Genomic DNA, 19,811 nt, shown 5'->3' with positions numbered 1-19,811 from the left:
AACTGTTAGATTTCATCTATTAAACCAACATTTATCTTCCTAAATTATTTATTTCAGCCAGCGGTAATTCTCCACAGAGCTGCAGGTTTCTCCCCGGGACGACGGCGCAGGTTGACCCGGCCGTGAGCTGCTGCTGCTCTCGGGCCGGCTCGGATCAGGCGGAACAGGCGTTATTTGGATAAACTGAGCCCAGGTTGGGGATCTTAACGGTTATTTTTACACCTGAAAAAATATTAAAACTTAATAAAGTGGCATATTAACAGCGCTACAGCTGAAATTAAAACAGCTTTTAGCTCTCTCTTCCTGATATGGTGTGACGTTTGTGCAAACGTAACTACGCAGTCGCTTACGTACCCGAACGTAAACCACGCAGTGACGTAGCAAGCAACATTTAGGGGTGGTGCTGAAAAGTAGGAGTAGTGGGTTTATTGGGACAGGGCCCTGGGAAGATTTCAAGGGCCCTAAAATTTGGGGTAGTGGTAGAAAGTAGGGGGTGTATTGGGATTGGCCCTTACTGTTGTTACTGTTGTTACTGTTGTTACTGTGTACCTGGTCCTGCACGGACTGGAGAGCCGACTATGTACAATATTATCTCCCGATGGATAAATCAGATTGATGCTAAGATCACAACGGCTTTACCGAGATGAAGATATCTGCAATCTGAACACCAACTAAAACTACATTCTGCTCAGTTTGTGTTGGACTAAAAATATAAAGTCCCTCAAGTTGCATACTGGAAACTTTGAAAGCTGGTTTTAGCAAAGCTGGTTAACTTTGACTTGTACTGTGTGAACATAAAAGGGGCAACACTCTCTAATGTACTTTATAGTCCAGTAATATATATATATATATATATATATATATATATATATATATATATATATATATATATATATTAGGGGTGGGACGATACGGGTAACTCAGGATTCAATACTGTGGCCCTATGTGGCCCACGATAATATCACGATACACGATATCTACGGTATTCGATATATTGTAAGAAATGTCATCAACGATATATCACGATATATGTGACTGAAAAAGAAAAAATACCCATAAAAAGGAAAATGTCTGTAGTTATGCATTTACTCAATGCTATAACTTCATACAATGTACAAAGAAAGTGCATTAGTATATTTCCTCACTGCCTGCTAGTCTTGTAAATGTAAACACTGTACGGATGGACACATTAAAGTGCATGAACAATAGTGCGGTGACAACCGCGTAAATCCATTATGTGTGTTGTAATAAAATATCGATATTTGCCGTCAGTTATCGATTATTTATTGCGGCAGAGAGCGTAACAATATATTGCAATATCGATTTTTTTCCCCACCACTAATATATATATATATATATATATATATATATATATATATATATATATATATATATATATATATATATATATATATATATATATATATATATATATATATAGGACTGTCTCAGAAAATTTGAATATTGTGATAAAGTCCTTTATTTTCTGTAAAAAATGTCATACATTCTGGATTCATTACAAATAAACTGAAATATTGCAAGTCTTTTATTATTTTAATATTGCTGATCATGGTTTACAGCTTAAGAAAACTCAAATATCCTATCTCAAAAAATTAGAATATTCTGGGAATCTTAATCTTAAACTGTAAACCATAATCAGCAATATTAAAATAATAAAAGGCTTGCAATATTTCAGTTGATTTGTAATGAATCCAGAATGTATGACATTTTTGTTTTTTTAATTGCATTACAGAAAATAAAGAACTTTATTACAATATTCTAATCTTCTGAGACAGTCCTGTATATATATATATATATATATATATATATATATATATATATATATATATATATATATATATATATATATATATATATGTATATATATATATATATATATATATACATATATATATATATATATATATATATATATATGACATGACAGCTAAATGAATATTTTCCCGATCCTCTCTTGCAGCATCTCAGCAACAGCTCAGGTTGAAGGAGACTCTCCACTCGGCAGGTTTCAATCAAACGTTTCTCCCCCTCCTTTCCCTCCTTTCTCCCCTCAGTCTTGGCACGGCCGTTGCTGTTCATGTCGGTCTACTAAAACATCCCGTCATCGCTCACTCACCCGTCCTGGTGGCTGGGAAGCTTTTCACAGGTATTTCTGACACACCCTGTCCGTGAATCACGCTCGGCAGCGGGAGATTACAGCCTTTTGTCACCTAGCCTGTTGCAGCTTGGTTCGAGCTGACAGGATATGAATGTGTCAAACAAGTGAAGGGGTGTTGATTATTAAGGGGAAAAAAAGCCGGGATTTAAATAAAAGCAAACCCAAGACATCATTTGGATGCCAGGCGGAGGCCGAGCCCGATCCGACACGGCCGACAGCTTCAACAGATCTGTTTTTCCCGAGGAAACCGTGCAGGTTTCTGCAGCAGCGGCTACAGTGGAAACATGTTTACCTCCCAGCGAAGGTGAGCAGGACTTACACCTGTAAAGCCCTAACTGCTATCAATCACAGAGAGCGCCGGCTGCCAGTCATGCTTGATTTACATTGCTAATCCTCCTCTGTCTATACCTGCTTTTACTTTCTGCAGGCCACAACATCCTCTGTCTGTATTCCCTCCTAAAAAGAGAAGAAAAAAAAAAGGAAAAGCAAAGAGAAAAAAAAAAGAAAAGTTTCTACACCCGTCAGTAAATTTGAGCCGCCATATAAATATATGTTTCTTAAAGGTTTGTTTTTTAGGAACAAATCATGTTTTTTATTTCGAGTCCGGAAACATTTGATCACAACAACTTTTTTACCCTTGTTGGACTATGGCAGGAGTCGGAAACCCAAAATGTTGAAAGAGCCGTATTGGACCAAAACACAAAAAACAAATATGTCTGGAGCCGCAAAAAATTAAAAGTCTTGTATCAGCCTTAGAATGAAGACAACACATGCTGCATGTTTCTATATTAGATATAACTGGGGGAAGATTTTTTTTTTTTTCATTATGCACTTCGAGAAAAAAGTCGAAATGACGAGAAAAAAGTTGAAATTTCGAGAAAAAAGTTGAAATTTCGAGAAAAAAGTTGAAATTTCGAGAAAAAAGTCGAAACGTCGAGAAAAAAGTCGAAATTTAGAGAAAAAAGTTGAAATGTCGAGAAAAAAATCGAAATGTCGGGAAAAAAGTTGAAATTTAGAGAAAAAAGTTGAAATTTAGAGAAAAAAGTCAAAATTTAGAGAAAAAAGTCAAAATTTCGAGAAAAAAGTTGAAATGTCGAGAAAAAAGTCGAATTGTCGAGAAAAAAAGTTGAAATGTCGAGAAAAAAATCGAAATGTCTGGAAAAAAGTTGAAATTTCGAGAAAAAAGTTGAAATTTCGAGAAAAAAAGTCGAAATGTCGAGAGAAAAATCGAAATGTCTGGAAAAAAGTTGAAATTTCGAGAAAAAAGTTGAAATTTCGAGAAAAAAAGTCGAAATGTCGAGAGAAAAGTCAAAATTTAGAGAAAGAAAAAAAGAGAAAAAAAGAAGAAAAAAAGAAGAAAAAAAGAGAAAAAAGGGAAAAAAAGAAAGAAAAAAAAAGAAGAAAAAGAAAAAAAAAAAAGGTCAAACATTTTTGAAAAAGCTCCAGGAGCCACTAGGGCGGCGCTGAAGAGCCGCATGCGGCTCTAGAGCCGCGGGTTGCCGACCCCTTGGACTATGGCGATCTGCTTTTTATGAACGCTCCTGAGCAGTATTTAAAGAAATTAGATACTGTGTATCATTGTGCTTTGCGTTTTATCACCGGTTGCAGCTTTCAGGTACATCACTGTTTTTTGTTGCTGCTGCCAATTGTCCGTATTTGCCTCCGTAGACTCTCCCACTGGCTGACTTTTATTTATAAACCAATTCTGGGATGTCTCCCTACATATTTGTGCGTGCACATGTGTAGAAACGTCAGCTATTATGAACCTGCGCTCACAGAACTTTATTCAAATGCAGGTCCCGAGAGACAGAACTGAACTGGGTAAAAAGACTTTCAAGTTTGACGGTCTGTGTTTGTATGTATGTATTGTTGTATTGTTTTTATGCTGCCATTTTGGCCAGGTCACTCTTGGAAAAGAGGTTTAAGGCCACGTTTCCACATAGCCGGGTATTTACAAAAACGGATATTTCCCCCTCTACGTTTGGAAAAATACCATCATTTCCAGGAACCTGCATAAATATCTGTTAAGGTGCTATGAGCAGCCAAACCTGCAGGGGGCAGTGTAACGAGAAGATAAAGTCATGCTAGCCAATCAGAATCCTGGAAAAAAACATCAACAAATGACACGAGTAACTTCCAGTTACTTCCAAGATGAACGAGAGTCTTTCGTTTGAAGTGACAGAGAAGTGGAGTTACTTTTAAGTGTGACTTTAGAATATAAAACAGGTAAAATACAAGAAAACATTGACGGTGGCCAAACTAATTGTAAACACAGGTCGCACTCATGACGCTGCACTGCAAAAACTCAAAATCTTACCAGGAATATCTGTCTTATTTCTAGTTAAAATGTCTCATTTTTAGTCAAAAAATCTCATTACACTTAAAACAAGAGTCATTACCAGATAAATAACTTGTTATTTGACAATTTTCACCTGTTTCAAGTAAATTTTCACTTTTTTCCAGTGATGACTCTTGTTTTAAGTGTAATGAGATTTTTTTTGACTAAAAATGAAACATTTTAACTAGAAATAAGACAAATATTCTTGTTAAGATTTTGAGTTTTTTCAGTGTGGTGATGTTTCTGTTGCATAATGTGACGTTTCTGAAGCCTAAATGTCCGTTTCTCTCCGTTTTACAAGCAAACGTGAAGACAGAGTTTTTGCAAATCTCCACTTTGGCTGGAGTTTTCAGAAATGATCGTTTTTGGAGACTTTGAGCTTCGTTTTCGTGTAAACGAACTGCCAAAACGCATGAAAACACCACAGTTTTTGCCACGTGTAAACGGGGCCTTAATCTCAACAAGTTTTTTTTACCTGGTTAAATAAAGGATATATATATATATGTCCATTTGGCTTAACAGCTTGTGAACCCCAAACTAGGGCTGGGGATCGATTCAAATATCAAGAATCGATTCGATTCCGATTCTTAAGATTCAGAATCGATTATCAAGATTTGATCAGATCAGATTCCGATATTGATTTGGGTTACTGTTAATAAAACAGTTTTTTGAGCTGTTGCATGAATTATATGACTGTAGTTCTGCAAAATATTCTATTATTATATTGAGATTAAACAGCAAGTTTTGCAGCTAATGATGCTGTAAGGACCAATCAGCTCCCAGAATGCTGATAGAACTGAAACAGAAACATCGTGGGTCAGAATTACCAAACAGATCCAGGGAGGAAACAGAGACGGATGAAATCGGTTTTAATTTTTCCCACATTCCATTTTTATTTGTTCCTTTTTCGGCCTATTTTGGTTTTTAATTTTGAGCATTTGGTTTTTAGCATTTTTTGCAAATGTAACCCCAAGACAGTATATAAAGTAATGGAATATAGACAATTTATGCAATTATAACCTAACACTTTAATGTTTTCATACCTTTAAACATATTTAAAGGCAAAAACATGGCACCAGTTATTCTCGTGTCCAACAAAATATTCCTTTTTTGGGGATAAACAAAAAAATAACCAAAAATTGTAATGTAATGATGAAAAAAAAATACATAAATCAAAAAAATAATAAAAAATAAATAAATCGATCTTTAGACATATGAATCGATTTTTAGGAATTAATATGAGAATCGATTTAGAATTGGGAAATCGATTTTTTTTCAACACAGGCCTACCCCAAACACATCATAGTTTCGTCCTTGTGCATTCCCAAAAAATGCATGCAAAAAGGAATCCAAATGATGCTTCATTACTACTCTCTCAGGCCAGCGGGGTCATGCAGCAGATAAAAGGCCTCCCGGAGCCATGTGCAATAAATTAACCTCCATTCCTGCAGCTATCTGTCTTTATCTGGCCTTGATAAGCTCACTCGGCAAGTCCCTTTGGCTTTATTAAATCATAACAGCAACTGTGTTGTGTCACGTTCAGTTTCCCGTCCGTTCCTCTCCCCCTGGCCAGCCGGTCCCGCCGTGCTCGGCTGTTCTGCAGTTCTGCAGGGGTAATTTGTGGGACGTGGGATGCCGTGGCACTTACAGCCTCCTCAGCTTTTATTGCAGCCTCCCACTGTGAACTACTGTTCCCCTTTACTACAGATGTGTTTTTTGTTTGGTTTAGGGGCCTCCGAGGTTGTGATATTTTTATTACCTCTCACGGGTCGTCCGTCAGAACCCCGGGCCCCGGGTCCGCCACCCGGCAGGGCCTCTCCCCGCGTTCACTCCAGCCGCACAAAAATACTTTTGTGGGAAGAACTGAGGATAGCTGTCTGGACGTCACACTGAACTGCACTCCGGAATAATTTAAAAGTCCCTAATGGATCCTTTCCCCTCTCTTTGTGCTTTTTTCCTGTCACCTTCATCCTGGATTACGTGCTGAATCAATATTTTGTAGCGTGAGCAAAATAAACCGAATAACCGTGCTCCTCCTGTTTATGGTAGAATAAGACGGAATTCTTTCGTTCTTGTTTGTCTGGACACAAATTCAGGGTGAGAAAATGGAGCTTTTGCAAATATTTCTAACTCAAGCATTCATTTGTAAAAAGCCCTGGAAAGAATAATAGCCCTTCACCGTCCAGGAGTGTGCTGGATCGGCGGATGGCGGCCGTTGGCTCGACTGAAAAAAGCAAGAATTCCCTTTCGCTCATGAAATCAAGAGAAAATACAGATTCAAATGAGGCATCAAGTCTCTGAAACATTACCTGTTATGCAAAATGAATTATGATACCAAGCTAATGTGAATTATTTAAATATAGCACACGGTGTGCATCACTTTTGAGCAAGAAGCTGCCAGCACAGTGTCAAGACGAAAATTGAAAAAATTGATTTTTCCATTTATTGCTAAATAAGTAAGTATGCTATTGTCATAATTACAATATTTAGCAATATTTTCAGTATATAATTGACATCTATAGAGCGGGTATGCGTCCGTGCGGGTGCAGTGACAGCCCCGGCCTCGGCGGCCTGGCCCTTGGCCCCCGGCCCTGCCAACACTGTGTAACCAGCAGCTGATTTATGGCCCCTGGAGCCCGACTGTGGTTCTTCCTCTCTGGCCCCTAATGTTTTCTGAGCAACCCTGGCAAAAGGCAACACTTTTTCCTCCCATCTCCTCCATTACCGTTTATTCCATTTCATGGGATTTAGCTGACTATGGTGTAACAATTATTTAGCAGGTAGGGCTAAACCAACACACGCGCTTCTGGTGGAGGGGACTTCGTTGAAGGTTGACGGAGGGAAACCTTCAGAACAAAAAATATACACTTATATATACATATATAATTACCTATATATATATATATATATATATATATATATATATATATATATATATATATATATATATATATATATATACATATACAGATTAGGGGTGTAACAATATATCGTGCCACGAAAATTTGCGATACAAAAACATCACCATACGTGTCGTGGAGGTGACAAACTGTATCACGATATTGGGTTATTAATATTAATATAATGTGTTTACTAGTAACATCCTATTGGTGCAGCGGGATCACGTGACGACCGCACCTCGACCCGCGGACCAAAAAAGTCGAAATGTCGAGGAAAAAGTCGAAATGTTGAGAAAAAAGTTGAGAAAAAAGTCGAAATGTCGAGAAAAAAAAGTCTAAATTTTTAAGAAAAAAATGTAAATGTCGAGATTGATGTTGAAGTACAATTTCAAGAAAAAAGTCGTAATGTTGAGAAAAAAGTCGAAAAGTCGAGAAAAAAGTCGAAATGTCGAGAAAAAAGCCGAAAAGTCGAGAAAAAAGTCGAAATGTTGAGAAAAAAAGTCGAAATTTTTAAGAACAAAATTTAAATGTCGACATTGATGTTGAAGTACAATTTCAAGAAAAAAGTCGTAATGTTGAAAAAAAAGTCGAAATGTTGAGAAAAAAGTCAAAAAGTCGAGAAAAAAGTTGAAATGTCGAGATTAATGTTGAAGTACAATTTAGAGAAAAAAGTCGATATGTTGAGAAAAAAAGTAGAAATTTTTAAGAAAAAAAATTAAATGTCGAGATTAATGTTGAAGTACAATTTCGATAAAAAAGTCGAAAAGTTGAGAAAAAAGTTGAAATGTCAAGAAAAAAGTCGAAATGTTGAGACCACGAAATTTCGCGATACAAAAACGTCACAATACGTGTCGTGGAGGTGACAAACTGTATCGCGATATTGGGTTATTAATATGAATATATTGTGTTTACTAGTAACATCCTATTGGTGCAGCAGGATCACGTGACGACCTCGACCCGCGGACCAAAAAAGTCAAAATGTTGAGAAAAAGGTCGAAATGTTGAGAAAAAAGTCGAGAAAAAAGTCGAAATGTCGAGATTAATGTTGAAGTACAATTTCGAGAAAAGTCAAAATGTCGAGAAAAAAGTCGAAATGTCGAGAAAAAAGTCGAAATGTTGAGAAAAAAGTCGAGAAAAAAGTCAAAATGTCGAGATTAATGTTGAAGTACAATTTCGAGAAAAAAGTCGATATGTCGAGAAAAAAGTCGAAATGTCGACACCACGAAATTTCGCGATACAAAAATGTCACAATACATGGAGGTGACAAACTGTAGCTGATATTGGGTTATTGATATGAATATATTGTTTACTAGTAACTGCATCCTATTGGTGCAGCGGGATCACGTGACGACCTCGACCCGCGGACCAAAATCTTCCTCCGCTCAGAAGAAACTAGTTCCGTTTTGCCGTCCCGATCACGGGACTCTTGGGGGGTTTGAGCTCCGAACTTTTACTTCTAAGGTGAACATGAATCAGTCTTTTTTATGATGAAACTGAAGATGCATAATGCAAACTTGACATTTACTTTTAGTTCAGTTTGTGGAAAATGGTTGGCCTGGCTTTCTCTTTAAAACTTAAACAGTTATAAAGCATTACAAACTGTAACAATAGGGCAAACGCACAGCATTGTTTTGTATTTTGTGTCTTTCAAATAAAAGACCATTTTTTCCAGTCATATGTTCCTCATTCAAGGTTGTTAAAAAAATACTGCTGTAATATCGTATCGTTATCGTTATCGTGACCTCAATATCGTGTATCGTACCGTATCGTGAGATTAGTGTTATCGTTACACCCCTAATATATATATATATATATATATATATATATATATATATATATATATATATATATATATATATATATATATATATATATATAAATATATATATATATATATATATATATATATATATATATATATATATATATAATATATATATATATATATATATATATATATATATATATATATATATATATGGACGTTAGGAATGGGTGATATTTTACCGTTCACGATAAACCACCAAAAAAATTCCCCACGGTAAGAATTTGTATCTCGCGGTAAAAACGATAAATTCCTGTTGATGATGTTTTTGTGTAAAGATGATTTATGGAAGGAAGGAAGGAAGGAAGGAAGGAAGGAAGGAAGGAAGGAAGGAAGGAAGGAAGGAAGGAAGGAAGGAAGGAAGGAAGGAAGGAAGGAAGGAAGGAAGGAAGGAAGGAAGGAAGGAAGGAAGGAAAGAAAGAAAGAAAGAAAGAAAGAAAGAAAGAAAGAAAGAAAGAAAGAAAGAAAGAAAGAAAGAAAGAAAGAAAGAAAGAAAGAAAGAAAGAAAGAAAGAAAGAAAGAAAGAAAGGCGGATCTGAGAGGGAGGAATCATTCCAGTTTTTCAGTACAGTTGTAACTCATTTAATTGGTTTTATTAATTAAATGTAATTGGTGTAGTTTAGTATTTAGTATCTTTTAGAGCAGTGATTTGGCTCCAAAGACTGAATGTGGAGTTGAATTGGTATTTTCTTATCGTCATTTTTATCGTTATCGGGATAAATGCCAGAAATTATCGTGATACATTTTTTTGTCCATACCGCCCATCCCTAATAGACGTCTGGCCTGCTGACCTGTATGTTGTTCTGACTGTCCAGGATCCAGGAGGAGAGTTCCTTCTCGGTGGAGCCTGATATTCCCTTCAGCCGCTGGGGGTCAAAGGTCAGGCACATGACGGGCTCAGCGTGGGCTCTGACTCGGCTCAGCTCGGACCTCTGGGTCACGTCCCACAGCACCAGAGAACCGTCCTCGTATCCGGCCAGCAGGAGCGGTCCGGGACCGGCGTCTGGCTGGAAGAGAGGGAGGACGACTTTAAATGTCATACAGATCAAAAACTATCTAAATACGTCGGTCTGTTTTCAAACCGAGACACCTGCTTCCATGCTCTGCCCTTCTCACTCTTTATAAAACTTTGTTTGAACCACATTTAAATTACTGTAATATTATTTGGTGTAATACTTATCCTAGTCATCTAAAAAAAATAGTTTTACAGAAAAAAATGATCCGTGCATCTTCTGGACTGAATTTAACTCACCTACTCGCCACCTGTTTGCTACGACGGAGTATTAGGGCCAAACTAAGACAAAAAAATGGAAATTACGAGAATAAAGTAATAAAAATATGAGAATAAAGTTGTAAAATTCTGAGAATAAAGTCGTAATATTAAATATATTATAAATATATAAATAGAACTTCATAAGATGGTCATCAAGATTCCTCATAAATTATATTCTCATAATGTTACGACTTTATTCTCATAAATTACGACTTTATTCTCGTAATGTTACGACTTTATTCTCGTAATATTACGACTTTATTCTCGTAATATTACGACTTTATTCTCGTAATATTACAACTTTATTCTCGTAATATTACGACTTTATTCTCGTAATATTACGACTTTATTCTCGTAATATTACGACTTTATTCTCATAATATTACAACTTTATTCTATTACGACTTTATTCTCGCAACAATATGACTTTATTCTCGTAGTTTTACGACTTTATTCTCATTATATTATGACTTTATTCTCGTAATTTCCAATTTTTTTTTTGTCTTAGTTTGGCCCTAATACTCCGTCGTAGTTTGCCCACTATGGTATTCTTGGCCTTAAAGATTACTAACTCAACTCATCCCAATCTCCATTGGTCCCCTGCACACCCACAAAACTAGACATAAACACCGTATTATAGGGAAACAACGTAAACTTGTGGGAACAAGTATGAGTGTTTTGTGTCGGGGAAACACAGATCTGGAACAAGTTGAATGATAAAAGCCTTAAAAAGTCACAGTCCATCTTAGGGCTGGGCAATATATCGAGATTTTAATATATATCGATATATTTTCAAACGCGATATGGTACGAGACAATATCGTTTATATCGATTTTTTTTTTAAATATTTTTTTTTTAATTTTTTTTTAATGATTTTGATATAGCTTATTTTGTGACAAATTAACTTGAATGTTTTATTTGAGATTTGCACAAATGTTTTGTTATTTGCACAACTGTCAACCTCAGTGGAAAAGTCTGCCTGTTACTGTCTACATTGTATTAATTGCACAGTGTATTTTAATTTAATTGTTATGCAGGAAAGGGATATTTGTTTTATTTTATTCAAGAAGCATTTTTATTCTATATATGAAGGCAGTTTATTTTTATTTCATTTGTTTTATACATTTTGATATTGTGCAGACCTCTGTTAATAAAGGAACCTGTGTGACATTTAGCACGAGGCTTTGTATTAAAACTGACTGTTTTTTAAGGGTTTGCCTCAGAAAAAATGAAGCTAACAGAGATGCTAACAGAGATGCTAACAGAGATGCTATGCTATAATGCTTTAGGGGAAACCCCAATTATGGCACAGAAAAAATATTGATATATATGGAGTATCGCCATTCAGCTAGAAAATATCGAGATATTCAATTCAATTCAATTCAATTCAATTTTATTTATATAGCGTCTAATACAACAGATGTTGTCTCTAGACGCTTTCCAGAGATCCAGAACATGAACATGAACATAAACATAAACATAAACATAAACATAAACATAAACCCCCGAGCAATTATTATATAAACAATGGCAGGTAAAAACTCCCCTAGTGGGAGAAAAACCTTAAGCCAAACAGTGGCAAGGAAAAACTCCCCTTTAGGAGGGAAGAAACCTTGAGCAGGACCAGGATCATAAGGGGGGGACCCTCCTGCCGAAGGCCAGACTGGGGCCAGATATGACTTTTGGTCCATATCGCCCAGCCCTAGTCCATCTCGATATTCAAACGCCAGTTAAAGAAACAATTGTTAAGCTCACGTTACGGTTCGGGTCGTATTAACTGACGAAGAAATGGCATAAATTGCGCCAAAATTACAAGATTAATTCAAAATGGCCGACTTCCTGTTCGGTTCCGGCCATGGCGCCAAGAGACTTTTCTTTAAGTTGTGACATGATAAAGGTGCGTACCGATTTACGTGCATGTACGTCAAACCGTATCGTGGGGCTTGAGGCACGAAGTTTTCTAGGGGGCGCTGTTGAGCCGTTAGGCCACGCCCATTAATGCAAACCATTAAATATCACATTTTTCTCCAGGCCTGGCTTGGTGCAAAATTTGGTGACTTTTGGGGCACGTTTAGGGGGAAAAAAGAAAGAAAGAAAATTCCTACAGATACATTAGGGCCTTCGCCCTGTAAGTGCTCGGGCCCTAAATAAGAGAAAGGAGAACGGGCTGCAGGATGCCTGTGGGGGGGGAGTAAGAGACAGAAAAGCTGCTTTGGTGCTGGGAGCTGACGGGAGCAGAGGTTATCGTCCTGCAGCTCCCGCCGACACCCAGAGACACCGCGGCCTCCATCCGTCAGCTTGTTCCTCCCTCTTACGGCACCGCTCACTTTGCTCCTCATCGATATTCCTGAGCAACCGGCCTCACAGCCAGCACATACATATCTGTGCAGAGGAAAACAACGCTTTTCTATTCATATTCCTGTGAGTTTGTTACACACTCCTTTTTAATCTGTGAAACAAGTATTTATTTATTTTTGCCTGCTCTTGTTTGCATGTTTTACTATATGCATTTGACACAGAAACCCGAAAATAAACCCGAAAAAACCCGAAACACACCCGAAAATAAACCCGAAAAAACCCGAAAATAAACCTGAAAAAACCCGAAACACACCCGAAAATGAACCCGAAAAAAACAGAAAATAAACCCGAAAAAACCCGAAACACACCCGAAAATAAACCCGAAAAAACCCGAAAATAAACCTGAAAAAAAAAACGAAAATAAACCCGAAAAAACCCGAAACAAACCCGAAAAAAACCCCGAAAATAAACCCGAAAAAACCCGAAACACACCCGAACAAAACCCGAAACACACCCGAAAATAAACCCGAAAAAACCCGAAACACACCCGAAAATAAACCCGAAAAAACCCGAAACACACCCGAAAAAACCCCGAAACATACCCGAAAATAAACCTGAAAAAAACCCCAAACACACCCGAAAATGAACCCGAAAAAACCAGAAAAAAACCCGAAACACACCCGAAAATAAACCCGAAAAAACCCGAAAATAAACCCGAAAAAACCTGAAAAAAACCCCGAAAAAATCCCGAAAATAAACCCAAAACACACCAAAAAAAAAAGAAAAAAAAACCCTAAACAGGCATTGTGGCATAAAATTGTCAAATTGGTTTAATTCACCGTTCGAATTGTTACAGATTACTTTTGTAATACTGTATTTGACCCGGTCTTTGTACGTTTTGACCGTATAGAAACGTAATTTTTGCCATTTTAAGAATGAGATGAACCTGCTGTAACTGTCCTTACTGTTTAACAACTTGTGCTTTCTTTTATTTGACCTCTTTTCTTATCATGTCATTTCATTTTATTTGTTATTTATGTTTTAATTGTATCTTGCCGCTTTTAATGTTGATGTAAAGCACTTTGAATTACCTTGTGTTGAATTGTGCTATATAAATAAACTTGCCTTGCCTTATGTTTGTCGAAATCTTTTCATTCTGATACTTTAAATAAATGGTCTTCTAATTCTTCTAATTCATTCTTAAAATAGACTACGAATGTTACTAAAGAGAATTAATTACACCCACAAGCCACAACTAATACTTGGGCAAAAATGCAGCTTATTTAAAAGGTAAACAAGCTAAAAGAATGATAAAGTAGCTTTTTTCTGTTACAAGGAGTTTCAGATAACCTCTCAGTGCTCGCTCGCTTCCTCTACAAGAACGTGTACGATGGGACAGGCACAAAGCTTATAAATCACTTTAGTGAAGGGAAAAATAAAGACAAGCTGATAAAATGTATATTTTTGCTCTGCTGGAGGCAAGAAAGTAACGAGGGAGGAGGAATGGAGTGATAGAACCTGCAGAGATTCCACTGCCACGCTGCATTCCTTACATTGAAAAGGGTTTTGCATACAAATATAAAAACATACCATCATACCTACTGCTTTAAATAAACCCCTAAATATCTGTGAATGCCTGGATTGTGATGATAACCTGAACTTTCATACATTAAACTGGCCGACTGAAGGACACACATTGATTTCAGGGGATCAACAGATAACTATGTAAAGGCCTGTGGTTCCCACAGAACACAGAACCGTGCAAGAAGGAACATAGACTACGTTTACATCAGTCAAAATTCAGGTTAAGGTCAATATTCCGGTTACTGAAACATTGGGAATATTCCGTTTACTGGTACATGGTGATTAATCATTTGGGATATCTGGATCAAACCAGCGACGCACAGAGAACATCATGACGCAATTCCCGTCATTTCTGCTTCTTCTTCCTGTATCCAAATTCAAAACAAATGCTGCTTCGCGCAACTTTTCTCTCACCTTCTTGTAAATCTTCTATCCCGGTACTTTCTAGCGTCTACAAATGCAGAAATGTTCATATCCTTCATTACATTTATGAAGTGATTAGTCTCCTCCTGGTCTTGGTTTCTCCGTGTTTATAAGAACTTCCTGGACTCAAAAGACCAGGATTCCTTGTGAACAGAGCAGGTGCAGAAAACAAATTCATGTTCCTTTTGATGGGGAAATCCCGTTAGGCCAGGGGTCGGCAACCCAAAATGTTGAAAGAGCCATATTGGACCAAAAACACAAAAGACAAATACGTCTGGAGCCGCAAAAAATGAAAAGTCTTGTATCAGCCTTAGAATGAAGGTCGAGAAAATGTCAATGAAAAAAGTCGAAATGTTGAGAAAAAAGTTGAAATGTCGAGATTAAAAAGGAAAGGAAAAAGAAAAAAAGATAAAAAGAGGGAAAAAAAGAAGAAAAAAAGCAAAAAAGTCTTGCATAAGCCAAAGAAGCCAAAGAAGACAAAAATGTCGAGAAAAAAGTCGAAATGTTGAGAAAAAAGTCGAAATGTCGTAAAAAAGTTGAAATGTCGAGGAAAAAGTTGAAATGTCGAGATTAATGTTGAAGTACAATCTCGAGAAAAAAGTCGAAATATTGAGGAAAAAAGTCAAAATGTTGAGAAAAAAGTCGAAATGTCGAGATTAAAAAGGAAAGGAAAAAGGAAGAAAAAAAAGATAAAAAGAGGGAAAAAAAGAAGAAAAAAAGCAGAAAAGTCTTGTATAAGCCAAAGAATGAAGGTCGAGAAAATGTTGAGAAAAAAGTCGAAATGTTGAGAAAAAAGTCGAAATGTTGAGAAAAAAGTCGAAATGTCGAGATTAATGTTGAAGTACAATCTCGAGAAAAAAGTCGAAATATTGAGGAAAAAAGTCGAAATGTCGAGAAAAAAGTCAAAATGTCGAGAAAAAAGTCGAAATGTCGAGATTAATGTTGAAGTACAATCTCGAGAAAAAAGTCGAAATATTGAGAAAAAAGTCGAAATGTCGAGATTAAAAAGGAAAGGAAAAAGGAAGAAAAAAAGAGAAAAAAAGGAAAAAAAGAAGAAAAAAAGCAGAAAAAAGAAAAAAAAGAAGAAAAAAAGTCGAGAAAATGTCGAGAAAAAAGTTGAAATGTCGAGAAAAAAGTCGAAATGTCGAGAAAAAAGTTGAAATGTCGAGAAAAAAGTCGAAATGTCGATATTAAAAAGGAAAGGAAAAAGGAAGAAAAAAAGAGAAAAAAAGAAGAAAAAATGCAGAAAAAAGAAAAAAAGGAGAAAAAAAAGGAAAAAAAAGAAGAAAAAAATGTCAGACATTTTTGAAAAAGCTCCAGGAGCCACTAGGGCGGCGCTAAAGAGCCGCATGCGGCTCTAGAGCCGCGGGTTGCCGACCCCTGAACTAGACTATACACGACCAAATATTCGGTTATAAAAGGAGTAACCCAGGGGTCATATTCAGGTTTTTAAAAACCAGAATATGAGAAAATTCCGGTTATTCAAAAGGGTTATTGGTGTTTACATGGCCGTGCAAAACTGCATGTAAACGCAGTCATGGTACCATGCAGAAGGAACCCAGTACCATGCAGAAGTTTAGGGGGAGAAAAATGTTTTCCACATGTGCGAGGAGGCCGTGCCTTCCATTTTTCATCCACGTTCAAGTTCTCTCCTCTGTTAACGCTCTCCGTTTCTCCGCTCCGAGCTCGAAACAAATTATAGACAGAGTCGTGTATTCCTTCTAAACACATCAGCGAGGATGACCACTGAGGAATTATGAAAACAAATTAAAAACAAGTGAAAGCGGTGGCCCCGGCTCGCCGGCAGGGACCGGGCCGAGCGGTCCCGGCTTTGGGGCCCAAGCATTTCACTTAGAGTGAAGGAGCTCCTTGATGGATGATGTCACGGGTCGGAGGTCGGGGAACCCTGGGCAGACACCTAATTCATTATATCCTGCACAGGCCTTTCTGCACGAGGGCTCTCTGCCGGAGCGGGGCCGGCTCTGAGAGCAGATTCATCACGCGGGAGCAGCTGGAACGACAGACGGCTCGGAGCTGCTCGGAGGAGAAACGACCGGCCCAGGAAGTTCTGTTTTCCCTGGAACGGCGACTAGTTCAGGTCAAACTGTTGTCATGTTGGGGTTTGATCTTCTGTCATGTTTTCAGAGCTGTATTTATGTGGAATACATAAAGATACGGCGTAAGTAATGATGTCCGTTATTAGTCACATAGTTGGAAACACCAACTCATGTTGAGAGGATTAGGGATGGACGGTGTGGACTAAAAAATGTATCACGATAATTTCTAGCATTTATCCTGATAACGATAAAAATGACAATAAAAAAATACTAATTCAACTCCATCTTTGTAATTATAAAGCTATCTCACTCTCAGATCCACCATGTTTGTTACACAAAAACATCATCAACGGGAATTTATCTTTCTCTTTCTTTCTTTCTTTCTTTCTTTCTTTCTTTCTTTCTTTCTTTCTTTCTTTCAGGCTCATTTCCTTCCTTCCTTCCTTCCTTCCTTCCTTCCTTCCTTCCTTCCTTCCTTCCTTCCTTCCTTCCTTCCTTCCTTCCTTCCTTCCTTCCTTCCTTCCTTCCTTCTTTTTTTCTTTCCTTCCTTCCTTCCTTCTTTTTTTCTTTCCTTCCTTCCTTCCTTTTTTCCTCCTGCTCTCTCCTTCCTTCCTTCCTTCCTTCCTTCCTTCCTTCCTTCCTTCCTTCCTTCCTTCCTTCCTTCCTTCCTTCCTTCCTTCCTTCCTTCCTTCCTTCCTTCCTTCCTTCCTTCCTTCCTTCCTTCCTTCCTTCCTTCCTTCCTTCCTTCTTTCCTTCCTTCTTTCCTTCCTTCCTTCCTTCCTTCCTTCCTTCCTTCCTTCCTTCCTTCCTTCCTTCTTTTCTTCCTTCCTTCCTTCCTTCCTCCTGCTCTCTCCTTCCTTCCTTCCTTCCTTCCTTCCTTCCTTCCTTCCTTCCTTCCTTCCTTCCTTCCTTCCTTCCTTCCTTCCTTCCTTCCTTCCTTCCTTCCTTCCTTCTTTTTTTCCTTCCTTCCTTCCTTCCTTTCTTCCTTCCTTCCAAACTAGAACAACTATACAACTGCAGGAGCAAAATACCGTGTTCAGACCTCGACCTAACTGAGACGCCGTGCCCGTGCATGAAGACGGGCTGCTCGGAAATCTGAGTTTCAGCTTTCAGCTACCATGCAAACATACATCTGCAAGCATATTACACTCAAAAAGAATGACTAAAGACCGTTAACGAGTTTACATACAGTGCCCGGCCTGGATGCTTACAACTGTGCAAACAGCAATCTGAGCTCCGGTAAACACCAAACCTCATTTCACATTTACTTAGATCTCCCTCGCCTGCAGTTAATCCACAGAGAGTTGCTACTTATCTCCCTTTTTTCCACTATCTCATCAATATATAATCACAGATAGGGCTGCTGAAAAAACGTGTGACTTAAGCAACAGTTAACAAAGTCTCACTGTAAATATGAGCACTGTGTGTGTGACATTTCAATGCCCTGACATTCTGAATAGCGGGAATGCGCATGACGTCACAGATCCAACTTCACAGCTTCACACTGAGTGGCAGAAAGACTGAGGCCCCGTTTCTACGTAGCAAAAACATGGTGTTTTCATGCGTTTTGGCCGTTCGTTTACACGAAAACGAAGCTCAAAGTCACCAAAAACCATCATTTCTGAAAAATCCGGCCAAAGTGGAGATTTGCAAAAACTCTGTCTTCACGTTTGCTTGTAAACGGAGATAAACGGACATTTAGGCTTCAGAACGTCACATTATGAGACAGAAACGTCACCAGCGTCATGAGTGCGACCTGTGTTTACAATTAGTTTGTAACCGTCAATATTTTCTTGCATTTTACCTGTTTTATTTTCTAAAGTCACACTTAAAAGTAACTCCACTTCTCCGTCACTCCAAACGAAAGACTCTTGTTCATCTTGGAAGTAAAGCCTGAATTATGTTCCCGCGTTAAATGGATGCAGAACTTACGGCGTAGGGTACGCGGTACGCGCGCCGTACGGTGTGCGTCGCCGCGTACCCTACGCCGTACGGTGTGCGTTGGTGTAACGCGGAACCATAAATCAGCCTTAACTGGAAGTTACACGTGTCATTTGTTGATGTTTTTCCAGGATTCTGATTGGCTGGCATGACGTTAACAGTGCATTTATGCGGATCCGTGTAAACAAAGAGATTTTGAAAACGATCTTGTGTAAACGATGGAATTTTTCAAAACGCAGAGGGGGAAATATCCGTTTTTGTAAATACCCGGCTATGTGGAAACGGGGCCTGAGTGTCAGAAAGACTGAGTAGCAGCGTAAGTTTTCAGTTTGAGCAACTGGAAAACATCTAAAATGGGAAAGAGCTGTTGTGCGATCGACTGTACTCATAGATTAAGCAAGAAATCTGAGTTATTGTTTTACAGACTGCCAAAAAATAAGCTTAAGAGAGACAAATGGGTCACAGAAACAACTGGATTCCAGGCACCGAAACGTGGATTTGTGGTTCCCATTTTGTATCAGGTAATGTTGGATTTTTGGGTAGCTAACGTTAAACGGTCAAATCATAAAGTTCGGTGTCCTCATCACTTTAATTTCGCCAACAAATCCTGCCTTGAAGTCGGATCAAGCGTCAAGACTTTTGTATGTCTTCAAGCTTTGCTTCGTGTATTTCTCCGGCGTAGAAAATAAGTTCATATAAATATCAGGAAACTGGATTGGTGGCCAAATATTAATGTCCATGGACCACTGGTTCTTGGTAACTGTACCAAATATTAATGTCCATGGACCACTGGTTCTTGGTAACTGTACCAAATATTAATGTCCATGGACCACTGGTTCTTGGTAACTGTACCAAATATTAATGTCCATGGACCACTGGTTCTTGGTAACTGTACCAAATATTAATGTCCATGGACACTTGGTTCTTGGTAACTGTACCAAATATTAATGTCCATGGACACTTGGTTCTTGGTAACTGTACGGGTCACTGTCA

At 37.9% G+C, this 19,811-nt stretch overlaps 1 protein-coding gene across 1 annotated transcript in view; it reads right to left on the bottom strand.

Annotated features, from left to right (window-relative positions):
* The window catches only part of gnb1l (guanine nucleotide binding protein (G protein), beta polypeptide 1-like), a 65,843-nt gene that overhangs the window by 7,963 nt on the left and 38,069 nt on the right, over window positions 1-19,811 (bottom strand). The window contains exon 5 of the mRNA XM_061729797.1: window positions 10,034-10,249. Within this exon, the coding sequence (XP_061585781.1) occupies window positions 10,034-10,249 (216 nt within the window). The remainder of the gene's footprint in view (window positions 1-10,033; window positions 10,250-19,811) is intronic.

This window comes from Cololabis saira, chromosome 9, assembly GCF_033807715.1.
Source record: "Cololabis saira isolate AMF1-May2022 chromosome 9, fColSai1.1, whole genome shotgun sequence".
Taxonomy (NCBI): Eukaryota; Metazoa; Chordata; class Actinopteri; order Beloniformes; family Belonidae; genus Cololabis; species Cololabis saira.
The sequence above is the reverse complement of the archived record's forward strand: the minus strand, read 5'-3'. Positions and strand labels throughout refer to the sequence as shown.